The sequence below is a fragment of the Lepidochelys kempii genome, chromosome 5 (genome assembly GCF_965140285.1).
Source record: "Lepidochelys kempii isolate rLepKem1 chromosome 5, rLepKem1.hap1, whole genome shotgun sequence".
In the NCBI taxonomy this organism is placed as follows: Eukaryota; Metazoa; Chordata; order Testudines; family Cheloniidae; genus Lepidochelys; species Lepidochelys kempii.
In genome coordinates, this window is record NC_136384.1 from 24,418,216 (window position 1) to 24,433,072 (window position 14,857).

The 14,857-nt window shown below is 44.3% G+C and overlaps 1 protein-coding gene across 1 annotated transcript in view; it reads right to left on the bottom strand.

Moving 5' to 3' along the window:
* Positions 1–10,029, bottom strand: part of ADAMTS12 (ADAM metallopeptidase with thrombospondin type 1 motif 12) — a 323,221-nt gene extending 313,192 nt beyond the window's left edge. Inside the window, exon 1 of the mRNA XM_073343691.1 lies at positions 9,779–10,029. Within this exon, the coding sequence (XP_073199792.1) occupies positions 9,779–9,905 (127 nt within the window). The 5' untranslated portion in view covers positions 9,906–10,029. The remainder of the gene's footprint in view (positions 1–9,778) is intronic.
* Positions 10,030–14,857: the final 4,828 nt, after the last annotated feature.

Here is a 14,857-nt window from a genome sequence, read left to right on the forward strand (position 1 = left end):
AGGCAAATTGGTGAGGCTTTTTACCAAACCTTGTCCAGGAAGTGGGGTGCAAGGTTTTGGGAAGTATTTTGGGGGGAAGGACGCGTCCAAACAGCTCTTCCCCAGTAACCAGTATTAGTTTGGTGGTGGTAGCGGCCAGTCCAAGGACAACGGGTGGAATATTTTGTACCTTGGGGAAGTTTTGACCTAAGCTGGTAAAGATAAGCTTAGGAGGTTTTTCATGCAGGTCTCCACATCTGTACCCTAGAGTTCAGAGTGGGGGAGGAACCTTGACAGCTGTTAGGAATACAATCCTGTCCTGATAGTGCCTATCACCTCCAGAGAAAGGGAAGTGCCTCGAAAATGTAAAAGGAAACTTAGTTTGATAGCATCCTGTCTGGCAAGAACTCACTTATCAATAGCTGGGATGTGAAATCCTCACTTCTGTATTGTTTTGTCATTATAGTTTCCACTTTGCTATTGTTTGTCTGTATAATCTCTGTCTGGTTCTGTGATTGTTTCTGTCTGCTGTATAATTAATTTTGCTGGGCGTAAACTAATTAAGGTGGTGGGATATAATTGGTTACATAATCATGTTACAATATGTTAGGATTGGTTAGTTAAATTTCAGGAAAATGATTGGTTAAGGTATAGCTAAGCAGAACTCAAGTTTTACTATATAGTCTGCAGTCAATCAGGAAGTGGGTGGGTGGGTGAGATGGGAACAGGGAATGGGGGTAAGGAAATTGGAATCATCTTTTGCTAAAGGGAGAAACGGGAAAAGAGAATGGGGATGGGGAAATTGGAATCATGTTTGGCTAAGGACAGGAATGGGAACAAGGACACAGGTGTAAGGCTCTGTGGTGTCGGAGCTGGGAAGGGGGACACTAAGGAAGGAAACTGGAATCATGCTTGCTTGAAGTTCACCCCAATAAACATTGAATTGTTTGCACCTTTGGACTTTGGGTATTTTTGCTCTCTGTTCATGCGAGAAGGACCAGGGAAGTAAATGGGTGAAGGAATAAGCCCCCGAACACAGACCATTACTCCAGTTTGTCCAGATCATTTTGAATTTTATTCCTATCCTCCAAAGCACTTGCAACTCCTCCCAGCTTGGTATCATCTGCAAACTTTATAAGTGTACTCTCTATGCCATTTTCTAAATCACTGATGAAGATATTGAACAGAACCAGACCCAGAACTGATTCCTGAGGGACCCCACTCATTATGCCCTTCCAGTATGACTGTGAACTACTCAAACTACTCTCTGGGAACAGTTTTCCAACCAGTTTTGCACTTATAGTAGCTCCATCTAGGTTGCATTTCCCTAGTTTATTTTTGAGAAGGTCAAGCAAGACAGTATCAAAAGCTTTACTTTTATACTCCAAATCTTTTATCATTTCAGAACTCACATACATGAAAGGGAAACTTGTGGGGGAGGGGCTGATTCTCCACACCATTCCACAGGCATAAGGGGGTGCTGTGCAGTGCAAAATCAGGCCTGACTACTTCAACAGCTTCTCATTTGGGCTTTTTACACTCTCCCTCCTTAACACAAACCTTAAAAGCTTTAAAACATTTCTCCCATTCACATCCTTTCACATTTCAAACTCAACATCAATTCTCTACCCTACACACACACACACACACACACACAGAAGGGGGAGGGGGAAGACATAGAGAACCAAGTGCTCTCTCCTGAAGTTTAATAAGTTTTCATATTTGTACTGGTGGATTTAATTTAAGCAAACAGAGATTTAGAATTCACAGAACACCCACCATTAGCTTGAGCTGTTAAAAATATGGCCTAAATTACTCTGAGGTGAGCCCAGTCTTGCTCCCACTGACTTCAGGAGCACAACTTCCACATACACCAGTGGGAACAAGAATGAGCGCACTGTCACTATTATCAGACTCCAGAAGGGGGAAGAAGTGAGAGGCAAGAATGCTGTGAATTAATATCCAATACTAAGCAACAGCTACTACCTATTTACTACTCAAATTGAGGTAACAGCCAGAGGCACCAATCAAATGATATTCAAACATATAAGACACAGTCCCCACCCTTCAGTGCTTACACATTAAAGGTGAACTCCACTGGTGGTATACATTGCCTTTGAGGACATTAAGCCAATTTACATCAGCTGTTGCCCGAAGACTCTTTCAGTCTAAAGGTTTGAAATCCAAAGGATATTGTCAGAATGAATGTTCTTCTGATGCCCCTCAGCTATTATTTCCTATTCTAGAAACACCTATTCTTACACATGAAGCAATTAGACCCCACTCTGCCATACTTTGGTGTGTTTCTATTCTCTTTATTATAAGAAAATATTGTCTTTGATAATCCCATGGCCCTATGAATTCTGTTTTACCTTTATCATCTTATTGTCATGATTTTGTCCTGTTCATTAGCATTACCCACTTTTGTCATTTGGCCTGGCCTATCCTGTTTTTTCTCCTTTGTCATCATCATGTACTAACACAACTGACTGGATTCAACCCATCCTGGAAGGTGCAACATTCCCTCAGCTCCTACTGATTCCAGCAGCGGCGGAAGGGGCTCAAAATTTCTAAGGAGCTGCGAGGCACCTTGCAGGATTGAAGATCTGTGTTTGTACCTTTCAAATGATACAATGAAGTCTTCACTCAATAATGACTCTTACTTGACTGCATAGGGGATGAAAACAAGGTGAATATTTGGACTATCTTCTTCAGGAAGGAAGGAAAATAGCTCTAAAATCTCAGCTGTCAGCCATGCCATAAAATTAGAGAAGTTTACACCATCCCCAGGTGCTATTTAAGGACTCATTTGTGAGTGCTGCCAGCCAATTTAAAGAAGCAATATGCAACAACAGAAAATACTGGAATAGACCTGCAGATATTAATGCTGAAAAATTATGTAATGGACCAAAGAGAGTGAGTTAATAACACACCAAAGTGTAACTAGAGGGGGGTTAAACGTATTTCTCACCAGTAATCAGTACAACTAAAATACTGATCTCTTGGTTGCTAGAAAGGGATTACCACAGGCACTATCAATACTGGAACACTTTCTTCAGCTCTATGTTAAGCCTCATTTTATTATTAAATCTAAAACAAAGACAAGAGGCACAATATCACAGTATCTTGTTGTTGTTCTGCAGTACAGTACTCCTAATGAATTCTCTAACAATGTCAGGCTGGGGAACGAACAGCCAGGGACGTATACTACTTCTAAAAACTATATACAGGCAAGAATGCCTTCAGGCTATTATCTTTCTATATCACCCCCTCCAACTTTCCTAAGGTAATATTTAATGGGTCCACACACAGATGTTAAAGGTTCTCATACAAATGTAATACTCTGCCCCCACCCCTGTTAATTCTTTTCTTTTAGCAAACTGTGTGAGCTTAGAGACCACAATGTTCACAGCGGCGTGGCATACTTCATTAGTACAGAATAAGATGTAATGTCAGGGCCGGCTCCAGGCACCAGCTCATAGAATCATAGAATAGCAGGGTTGGAAGGGACCTCAGGAGGTCATCTAGTCCAACTCCCTGCTGAAAGCAGGACCAATCCCCAACTAAATCATCCCAGACAGGGCTTTGTCAAGCTTGGCCTTAAAAACCTCTAAGGAAGGAGATTCCACCACCTTCCTAGGTAATGCATTCCAGTGTTTCACCACCCTCCTAGTGAAAAAGTTTTTCCTAATATCCAACCTAAACCTCCCCCACTGCAACTTGAGACCATTACTCCACGTTCTGTCATCTGCTACCACTGAGAACAGTCTAGATCCATCCTCTTTGGAACCCCCTTTCAGGTAGTTGAAAGCAGCTATCAAATCTCCCCTCATTCTTCTCTTCCGCAGATTAAACAATCCCAGTTCCCTCAGCCTCTTCTCATAAGTCATGTGTTCCAGTCCCCTAATCATTTTTGTTGCCCTCCGCTGGACGTTTTCCAATTTTTCCACATCCTTCTAGTAGTGTGGGGCCCAAAACTGGACACAGTACTCCAGATGAGGCCTCACCAATGTCGAATAGAGGGGAATGATCACGGCCCTTAATCTGCTGGCAATGCCCCTATGTATACATCCCAAAATGCCATTGGCCTTCTTGGCAACAAGGGCACACTGTTGACTCACATCCAGCTTCTCGTCCACAGTAACCCCTAGGTCCTTTTCTGCAGAACTGCTGCCGAGCCATTCGGTCCCTAGTCTGTAGCGGTGCATGGGATTCTTCCATCCTAAGTGCAGGACTCTGCCCTTGTCCTTGTTGAACCTCATCAGATTTCTTTTGGCCCAATCCCCTAATTTGTCTAGGGCCCTCTGTATCCTATCCCTACCCTCCAGCGTATCTACCTCTCCTCCCAGTTTAGTGTCATTGGCAAACTTGCTGAGGGTGCAATCCACACCATCGTCCAGATCATTAATGAAGATATTGAACAAAACCGGCCTGAGGACTGACCCTTGGGGCACTCCACTTGATACCAGCTGCCAACTAGAAAAGGAGCCATTGATCACTACCCTTTGAGCCCAACAATCTAGCCAAATTTCTATCCACCTTATAGTCCATTCATCCACCCCATACTTCTTTAACTTCCTGGCAAGAATACTGTGGGAGACCGTGTCAAAAGCTTTGCTAAAGTCAAGGAACAACATGTCCACTGCTTTCCCCTCATCCACAGAGCCGGTTATCTCGTCATAGAAGGCAATTAGATTAGTCAGGTATGACTTGCCCTTGGTGAATCCATGCTGACTGCTCCTGATCACTTTCCTCTCCTCTAAGTGCTTCAGAATTGATTCCTTGAGGACCTGCTCCATGATTTTTCCAGGGACTGAGGTGAGGCTGACTGGCCTGTAGTTCCTAGGATCCTCCTTCTTCCCTTTTTTAAAGATGGGCACTACATTAGTCTTTTTCCAGTCGTCCGGGACTTCCCCCGATCACCATGAGTTTTCAAAGATAATGGCCAATGGCTCTGCAATCACATCCACCAACTCCTTTAGCACTCTCGGATGCAGCACTTCCGGCCCCATGGACTTGTGCTCGTCCAGCTTTTCTAAATAGTCCCGAACCACTTCTTTCTCCACAGAGGGCTGGTCACCTTTTCCCCATGCTGTGCTGCCCAGTGCAGCAGTCTGGGAGTTGAACTTGTTCGTGAAGACAGAGGCAAAAAAAGCATTGAGTACATTAGCTTTTTCCACATCCTCTGTCACTAGGTTGCCTCCCTCATTCAGTAAGGGACCCACACTTTCCTTGACTTTCTTCTTGTTGCTAGCATACCTGAAGAAACCCTTCTTGTTACTCTTAACATCTCTTGCTAGCTGCAACTCCAGGTGTGATTTGGCCTTCCTGATTTCACTCCTGCATGCCCGAGCAATATTTTTATACTCTTCCCTGGTCATTTGTCCAATCTTCCACTTCTTGTAAGCTTCTTTTTTGTGTTTAAGATCAGCAAGGATTTCACTGTTAAGCCAAGCTGGTCACCTGCCATATTTACTATTCTTTCTACACATCGGGATGGTTTGTCCCTGTAACCTCAATAAGGATTCTTTAAAATACAGCCAGCTCTCCTGGACGCCTTTCCCCCCCATGTTATTCTCCCAGGGGATCCTGACCATCAGTTCCCTGAGGGAGTCAAAATCTGCTTTTCTGAAGTCCAGTGTCCGTATTCTGCTGCTCTCCTTTCTTCCCTGTGTCAGGATCCTGAACTCGACCATCTCATGGTCACTGCCTTCCAGGTTCCCATCCACTTTTGCTTCCCCTACTAATTCTTCCCGGTTTGTGAGCAGCAGGTCAAGAAGAGCTCTGCCCCTAGTTGGTTCCTCCAGCACTTGCACCAGAAATTGTCCCCTACACTTTCCAAAAACTTCCTGGATTGTCTGTGCACCGCTGTATTGCTCTCCCAGCAGATATCAGGATGACTGAAGTCTCCCATGAGAACCAGGGCCTGCGATCCAGTAGCTTCCGTGAGTTGCCAGAAGAAAGCCTCATCCACCTCATCCCCCTGGTCCGGTGGTCTATAGCAGACTCCCACCACGACATCATCCTTGTTGCTCACACTTCTAAACTTAATCCAGAGACTTTCCGGTTTTTCTGCAGTTTCATACTTGAGCTCTGAGCAGTCATACTGCTCCCTTACATACAATGCAACTCCCCTACCTTTTCTGCCCTGCCTGTCCTTCCTGAACAGTTTATATCCATCCATGACAGTACTCCAGTCCTGTGAGTTATCCCACCAAGTCTCTGTTATTCCAGTCACATCATAATTCCTTGACTGGGCCAGGCTTCCAGTTCTCCCTGCTTGTTTCCCAGCTCTTCCCGCTGCAGCGGCTTTTGGGCAGCAGCTCCACCGGTCTTGCGGCGACGGCAGCAATTCGGCAGCGACTGCTTGGGGCCGCACAATGGGTAGAGCCGCCCCTCATGTGCTACCATGATATATGTTCCATGGCCTTATATCACTTACAGCCTAAGTCATTGGTGTAAGTGGCCACTGACGCAGAATAGCTGGGCAGTTCTAGCTTGAATGGCTTTATATTAACTAACAGAGGTGGGAAACTGAAAATAGAAAACTATTTAAAAAGAAAGGTGGATACACTCTATTGCAAAACCCCGCAATCCAACTTTCCCTTTCAACACCCCTACTGAACAAACTTCAGTTATGGGAAGGCTAAGGCCCAACATAATTTCTGTGTTTGTTTGCTACAAGTCCTGAGCACCCGCTGCTGACTGCTGCTGACTGTGAGGCCGAATGCTATGGGTAAAGGACTCCAGTGATGGAGTGAAATGACTGAATCTCTGTGGAAGGCGGGATAATGTGACACCTCCTCTAAACCATGACAGGAGTTTATCCAGCTCACCTCACAGTTTCTTTCCTCCTAGATGAGGTCAGGGACCAAGGTGCTACTGAGGAGGGCTGGATACACCACTCCCTCTGTCTTGGTGAGGGGCTCTCCTTTTGAGCTCTGGCTTGGCATTTTCCGGCAAAGTCCTCACCAAGAGCATTCAGGATCTTAAGTGCCTCATGTCAGCAGCAGCAGAGTCTGGACTGGGAGAGCTATGGTGGAGCCACTCCATCTGACTCTCAAACTTCTCCTCAGCTTTCCTCTCCACCCTCCCTTCAGAGAGAAGTTCCTGGCTCTGATTCTAAGCTGGCCCTATCAAAAGTCAGAGCTCAGGACATGTAGGCCAGGAGAGGAAGAACAGAGGTAGCTTTATGGGATTCTGAGGGTGCTTGGAGCTCTTTTTAACCACTTCCTGAACAGACGGGCTCATGTTGCTGTGGTAACTAGAGCCAAAACTAGAAGTCCAGTCAGCAGGCACTATGGTCAATGTATGTCCTGGGGGCACTGCATCTAAATGAACCCTTTTGGCTTTGAAAAATTGGCAGGGGTGATCAGCAAAATGGTAAATCCCATGGGGGTTACATAAACAATTAAAAAAAAAAGCAATTTAAAGTCACTTGAGCTGCAGCATCTGCAGATAAGCCTCCCTGCCAACTTGTGGTTTTACAATCACATTGTCTTGTGTTTAAAAATGTTTTTGTCTCTTCCATTCTTGGGGGGATTCAAAGCCACCTACACAAAAGAGAATACTTCTTATAGAGAAATTGAGGACATATAAAAGGCTGCCCACCGCACACAGCAAACAAACTAAAATAAAGAGAGTAATATATTTTTTCTCTAATAGTCTCTGTCATCTCTTAGTGGTGACACTTACAACAAGAGATGGTTAAAGACTTTCAGACAGAAATATAAATACTTTTCTAAATAGACGGTGTCCCTTTAAAATAAGAGACAGTGTCACCTGCCATTGTTGCATCCTGGCTTCAAGTTCTCTAAATCTGCCTCCCAGACCATTTGGTCTGCTTTCAAATGACCCCTCTGGATAGCATATGGATTGCAGTTCTCAGCCTCTGTAAGGCACTTCTTCTGGGCCAAAGGAAGACCCTGGTTCTGGCTGTATTTGGTGGAATCCCCAGGATCAGAAGATTCCCCCAAAGGGAATATTAATTTAAATACACTTTCAGAATTTAACATTGTCTCTTCTTAAGCATAAGTTTCCCCAATAAGCCACTTTCCTATCGGACACTCACTGAATAGACCATTTAAAGACATTTCAGCTTGATGAGAAACCAGGATTGTTTTTTTTCTAAAGACCACCTTTTTTCTGACGGCAGCAACATTTCATATTAACATTGCATCAATACACTCAATAAATAAAATTCCTTTGCCTTTGCTAGGACAAGGAACCTGCCCGGCAACTAACCACAGAAAGCAGGTTGAGGTGCTAATTTATTCAAATCTCTATTTTTAGGCTCCTGATGGGCCCTGGAGCCTGCAGTGTATAGAAAGAGAAATTAATTCTACATCCATTTCCAGGCAAATCTACAGCAATCATTTGCTGCTCCACTTCCTTTTATTATATTGTCACAAAGACCAAAATAGTTTCTGCTGATTTTGTTTAAAGGGAATGAAAAGAGAAACTCCAAGGTAGTTTTTGTTCACCGCTTCGCCATCTTATTTAATCAGTTTTCCTTGTCTTGAGCATGGGGTGACCAGATAGCCAGGGTGAAAAAAATGAGACACTTTTTTTTCTGGGGAAGGGGAGGTAATATAGTTGTGTATATAAGACAAAGCCCCTAATATCAGGATGGTCCCAATAATATCAGGACATTTGGTTACCGTACTTGAGCCCCCAGACTAGGTGATTTTCTCCCTCTTGCCCAAACTCCTCCACTGTCAGGATGAAGGCTCCAGATTAGACCAAAAGGGTTTTTGTCAAATTTTCTTCTGCACTTTTCAGGTCTCTCACTCCACAGCTATGCAGAGGCTTTTGCAAAGCATGGATTATTCCAACCATGTCCTGAGTCTCTTTCAGTGAACAGAGGGATTTTTTTAGGATTTCTCCAAAACTTGAAAAAATATGAAATCAATCAGTTACACAAAGGAGGCCAGATCCTCAGCTGGTGTAAATCAGGGTAATAGAACTATATCAGTTTAATCCAGCTGATGATACAGCCCAGTTTGGGGGATGGAGACAAACAGACAGAAATATAATCCAGTGGTTTAATTCCCTCCCTCCACGAGAATGAATAACTCCAATTCATTTTGTATCCAAGGGGAGGAGAACTGAGCTCCAGATGGCAATGGCCTTTAAGCCAATTTTGTGTTGCTGTATCACAACATAACATTAAAGAGTTGCTACTAAGAAGAAATAGTCTACTTCCAAGACTCTGAACTGCCTACATTTTGTAATGAGAAATGAGGTGGGTATTTACAGGCCCGTTAAGAGTAAATTTATAATGAATATAGAGTTCAACAATGAAATTTTGAACTGAAATCTAGCCTAATTGCTTCTGGAAGGCAACAACATGACAGTCTGAGTTGTCTACATTGTGCTTCATTGACATCAACATTAAAATCAAGTTGTCTGCTACAGAAGCATAGCAAGTACAGAGCTGCAAGTTCAGACTCCAAAAGATATGAGCTGTTGTAGCCAGGGAGACATTTCTGCACTGAGGGGGGGGGGGCGGGGAAGTAACTAGCACAACACTGTAAGGTTTGCACTCTCTAGTGTGAGAAGCAGAAATGCTGATGTGGGGAAAGTAAATCAGTCACAAAGCTGCATGGAAGTTAGATTCTGTAAGTGAAACTTTGTGTAAATACAGACGTGGAGATTACTCCATACAAAAGAATAAACTGAATATATTTACTTAGATCTTGGTGACCCTAGTTTATTTAGATCAGAGGTGGTGGGAGAAAGGACACAGAGTTTGCATCTATTAAGCATAATTTTAATTAAAATGAGAGAAGCCACTGACCTTGCCTCTTGTCTGGAAAGAAAAATCTGCCCGGTGGAGGATTTCTGCCATAGCAGAGCGCTTGCATGAGAAGGAACTGGACCCAAAAGGAAAAGTTGGCAATCCAGTTTCTCTGCACACATGGCATGTTTTAGCTGGGGGAAATCAACTAAATGTATTCAGCAAAGTCCTAGCTGGAAAGAAAACTGTAAAGATGCATGGCCAAGGGAAACTAATGCAGAGAGAGAGAGAGAGAGAGAGAGAGAGAGAGAGGAGCTTCCTCACAGAAAGAGCAGAGAAGCTTTTCCTGAAAAGGGGAGTGATTAGGAGTTCTGGTGTCTGATTTCTGCAAGGGGAGGAAGGAGGGTTCAGCAAGGAAGTTGCTTCCAGGGAATCCCTCATTCACACAAACAGCAATGTTAGTGTCAGTTCCCATGCACCCCAGCTCGACCTTCAAACCCTCCAGCAGTTGAACTTTCCCTTGACAGAGATAATCTGGGACAAGGGCTGCCCAAGCTGCCCCCTGCCACAGCCTCTCTGTCTGAGATTCACTCAGTGCTGCCCCACTCCCATGCACCTATTCTGCCAGTTCCCATCCTGTTGTTGCGAGGGGAGGATGTCCCAATTGAATTCTAATGCCGGTGGTTGCACCCTGACTCCTTACGTTCCAAGAACACAGCAAGCATTCCGGACTAGAACTGTAACACATTGTGAGAAATAAATCAAATCAAGGTGTTTGCAGAAAGCAATTTCATTCTCTTGTAGATGCAGCCCACATCCTCCCCACCACCTTCCCTGCACAGCCTCCCCTCTATTTTTGTACTTCCTCCTGTGCGTATGTCCGAGTCAGATTATAAACTCCACAGGGCAGGGCCCATGTCTGTAAAGCACATAGCACCCATTAGGGTGCTATGTCAATACCCACCTGAACAGGGTAGTCTTCCCTTCCCCTATGGAAGCTTTTGGGCAGTGTTGTGTGAAATAGCTGCTCATTTCACTCCAGAGGTGGCAGCATTTCATTGCTAGGCGAAATGATCCCATTATTGCTTGCACATCAGTGTGGCCGGCTGACAAACAGAAATACCTCCACATCCCTTAAGTTCTCTTTACACCATCAATCTTCCATTTCCAGGGCTCTGCCTTTTCCTGGTCCTTTGGAAGTGTAGGGTGGGGGTGGGCGGGGAAGGCCCAAAGTCCCTTTTAATAAACAAAACTTTCCCTCCCAGAGATTACTTTCCCCCTTTCCTGCCTTGCAACAAGATTCAAAGTAAAATAAGGTGCTCCTCCCATGGGTTCTTTTCCACATCAAAACCACAGGACTCAGACATATTGTACTTCCCTGTCTACAGATCTCTCCACAGTCTGGCCTCTTCTACAGGGAAGGGAGCTGCTTATATAATCTTCCTAGCATGTCTTGCTGCAGTGGCCTATAACTCTCCGATGCCCTCGAAAACAATAATTCCTAGCAGCCCTTGTAGGGTTCCCTTCACTCTGCCCTCTAGTGATGTCATGCAATAACCATACACTCTTATTAAGATATTTTGTGTTTATGAACCCAGATTACATTAAACTGATTTTTTAGACTTTTTTTTCCTCCTAGTGTTTTTTCTCCACGTTTTATCGTCCTAGTGTCACTGGAGGGCAAAGCTAAGGTTGTCTGGGTGCCTTAGCATCTTTGGATTTCTTTCTGGTTTAACCCTCATTGTGAATTCCAAATGCTTGTTTTAGGGACAATTGTAACATTCTTGTCATTTGTTTTACCCTTCACTGATATCTACTCTCAAACTTCACTCCAATTTCATATCATTTTTATCTGATTATAGTTTCACCACGTTGCCCCCTGTCTACTTATACACACACTTCCCCAAGGCAAAGCTTTAAGGCTATATTGTGTCATTCATTTCCAGGCAGAGCGCCTCGTTAATTTTAATGAACACTTCTGTTGAACACTGATGGTGCAATATGGTGCTTAATGATTTTCTGGCAATTTATGCTTATTATTGCTTATTAGGGAGACAAGGTGGGTGGAGGAACATCTTTCATTGAAGCTGTTTCTGTTGGTGAGAGAGACGCTCTGGAACTGACACAGAGCTCTGCTTCCAATCTCATTATCACTTATTTAATTCGGTGTGAAACAGGCAAAGCCAACTGAGAGGAAAATAGTCACCTCAGTTTAGCTGTCTAATGAAGCTCCAGAGAATCAGGCCTTAGGAATGTGTTAAAATACAAGCTTTCAAGCCAGTAGGAAATGCAGCTCCTTGCAGTCATGAGACTGGCAGAAACAAGACATGTTTACAAAGGAAAACCGATACTTGATTACTGTGTATTTTGCTAGTTAATGGAAATGTACAATGAGGCTACATAGAAGAACTGCAATATTATATAGTATCTGATCATCATCAGCATTCCTGAGAAGGTTTGTTCACTATAATGTCATTTCTTTATTTTGATACATAGCTCCTGACAGGTTGCTGGAACAATTTATAGGGGGTTGTGGGGTGCTGGGAGCCATTGAATCAATCTGTAAGCCCTGTATGTGATGGGAATCACTTCAAGCCAGGAGGTGCGGTAGCTCCCCCAGCACCCTTAGTTTCAGCACCTATGGCTCCTGATCTGTTATATATAAATAATGTATTTAGACTGCAAGCTCCTTGAGGGCAGAGACCATCTACTACTCTGTATTTGGTTGGCCCTTAAGCATTAATGTAATAAACGTGATTAATAAAATAAAATAGTAATAATGAAATATCGTGTGGTATAATGATGACTACTGGGGCCTAGGAGTCAGAAATCATGGAAGATTCTCTCTTGCAGCTCTGCCACTAATCTGCTTTGCAACACTGAAAATTTCATTTACGCAGCCTATCCCATTGGTTACTCGTCTCCAAAATGAATGTAGTAATAACTACCTGCTTCACGGGGGCCAGATGCAGTTTGCAGTGCTCAAAGTTCTGACAGCACATACAGACTGTTGGAGGAAACACACCAAACACGTCCCCATTATTATTCTAGAATTATTTGGTTGGAGAAAAGAGAAGACTGCATTGAAGTGTAACCCTTCTGCCCATCAGAGCTGGCAGCAACAAGGGCCGGGTTCAGTATCTAGGGGTTCCATTTCAATAACACAATGCAAAACTGGCTCGAGCCCCCACCCAGTGACCTGGGACAATTACATACCACCTCCCGGGTGCCTTTAAGAGGCAATACTTCCCCTCTCGCAAGCACAGAGTCTGAGTGTAGCAAAAGCCTTTTAATAAAGGATGGAAACAATGCAGCATTATATTGGGGAAACACCACAAACAGGATTCATAACACAAACCACAAACAAAAGACCCACCCCAAGTAAGTTTGGCAGTGTCCTTTTCCCCTCAGGGTCTTAAGTCCAGCAACCCAAAATTCACCCCTCCCACAGTTTTCTGTCCTTGGTCAGTGCAGCCCCCAGAGTTCGGAAATTCATCTGCAGAGTTTACCTCCAAGCCTGGATGGAAGTGGGGGAGGTATAGGGGCATCTTACATGCTCCACTGCTCATGTCAACAGCCGAGTGCCCACGCCTCTCCATGGGGTTCTGCTGCAGTCTTCATCAGCCATCCTTCTGACCGCTCCTCTCTGCTATTCACTCACCAATATGTCTTCAGCCCCCTCCTACAGTGATTTCAGCTCTTAGTAACATCAGCTCTTTAGTGATTTCAGCTGTTAGGAGGAAGGCCCCACTGATAGCACACTCAGAACCACTAGCCCAAAGTAGGTCTAATGCTTAGACCTAGGTATCAGTGATTTCAGCTCTACAGCATGTAACAAGACTCCTAATGGAGTCAAAATTAGATCTGTTATTACATAGTGGAGAGACACAGCATCAAAGTAGTGCTTAGGGGCCTTAAAAGAGAACCCACACTACCACATATACATACCTAACCTCTCCCAGTTCACTGGGCTTTGGAATCCAAGTCCCTTGCCTAGCCAATGCTACTTAGTTGAGAGCAAGTCCCTCCATCATAAAATGCCAAGTACAATTCTACTGTCCTTGATTCACATAACCAGGATAACAACACTTTATTACTCCTGCCCCAATAACAAAGAGACTGGGGATCCCACAGCAGCCAAAGTGACCATTTGGGCAAGCAGTCCCATCATGCTAGGCAGGGTGGGTGTGCCCATGCAAACGAGATCAGCTCCTGAAGTCCTTTTCCACAACTCACCACCAGATGTCAGGGTAGAGCTCATTCTGACTCTGCTTACAGAAGTAAATGATCTAAAGTGCAAGAGGACAGCAAGATGAGCAGAAGCAAGGACTAGAAGAGGAAGCATGGCCCAGTAGTTAGCATGCTAGTGCTAATGTTGAAATTGGAAGATAGAAGATAAAACTCCCTGCTCCACCACACATTTCCTGTGTGACTTAGGCATAGGGCTGTCCCTAGGGCGGTGCGGGGCCCGGGGCGGAAGAGATGACTGTGTTGGCCAATCACACTGGCCCATGGGGCCCCCCAAAGCATGGGACCTGGAGCGGTCGCCCTGATTCGTCGTACCCAAGGGACAGCTCCGCTTGGGCAAATCTCTCAGTTCCTCACACTGTCACATGGGAAAAACAGCACTTCCCTACCTCACTGGGTGTTGTGAGCATAAATATGTTAGAGACTGTGAGGTGCCCCAGCACCTTAGGAATGGGGATCATGTAAGTACCTCCAACAGACTAGCTCCTTAGTAAGGGATGGGAGAGGTGCTGCAAATTAGCTAGTTAATGTTGTCCGAATTGTGCACTTCTCACGCTGTATTTGTAGACCTGTTAAGTATATAATAGACATATACATCACCACTTGAGCACTGAAACTGCAAACCAGCCTTTTTCAGGGCTCTCTAATTCTAATCAAAAAGCTACGACTAGGAAGAGAGAGGAGGGGAAGTCATGAATTGTTGAAGGAAGCAGCAGGGAAAGGCATGGATCTTTGAAGACAGGAGTTGGGGGAGACTAAAAAGCATGTTTTGTTTGAGAATCAGCCAGCAATGAGGCAGTGAAAAGTGAGTCATTAGCTTGAAAACAAGGATGAGTAAGAAGCAACAGGAGCTTGCCTGAGAGTGCTAGCCTCGAAGGAGAAAATTCTTTA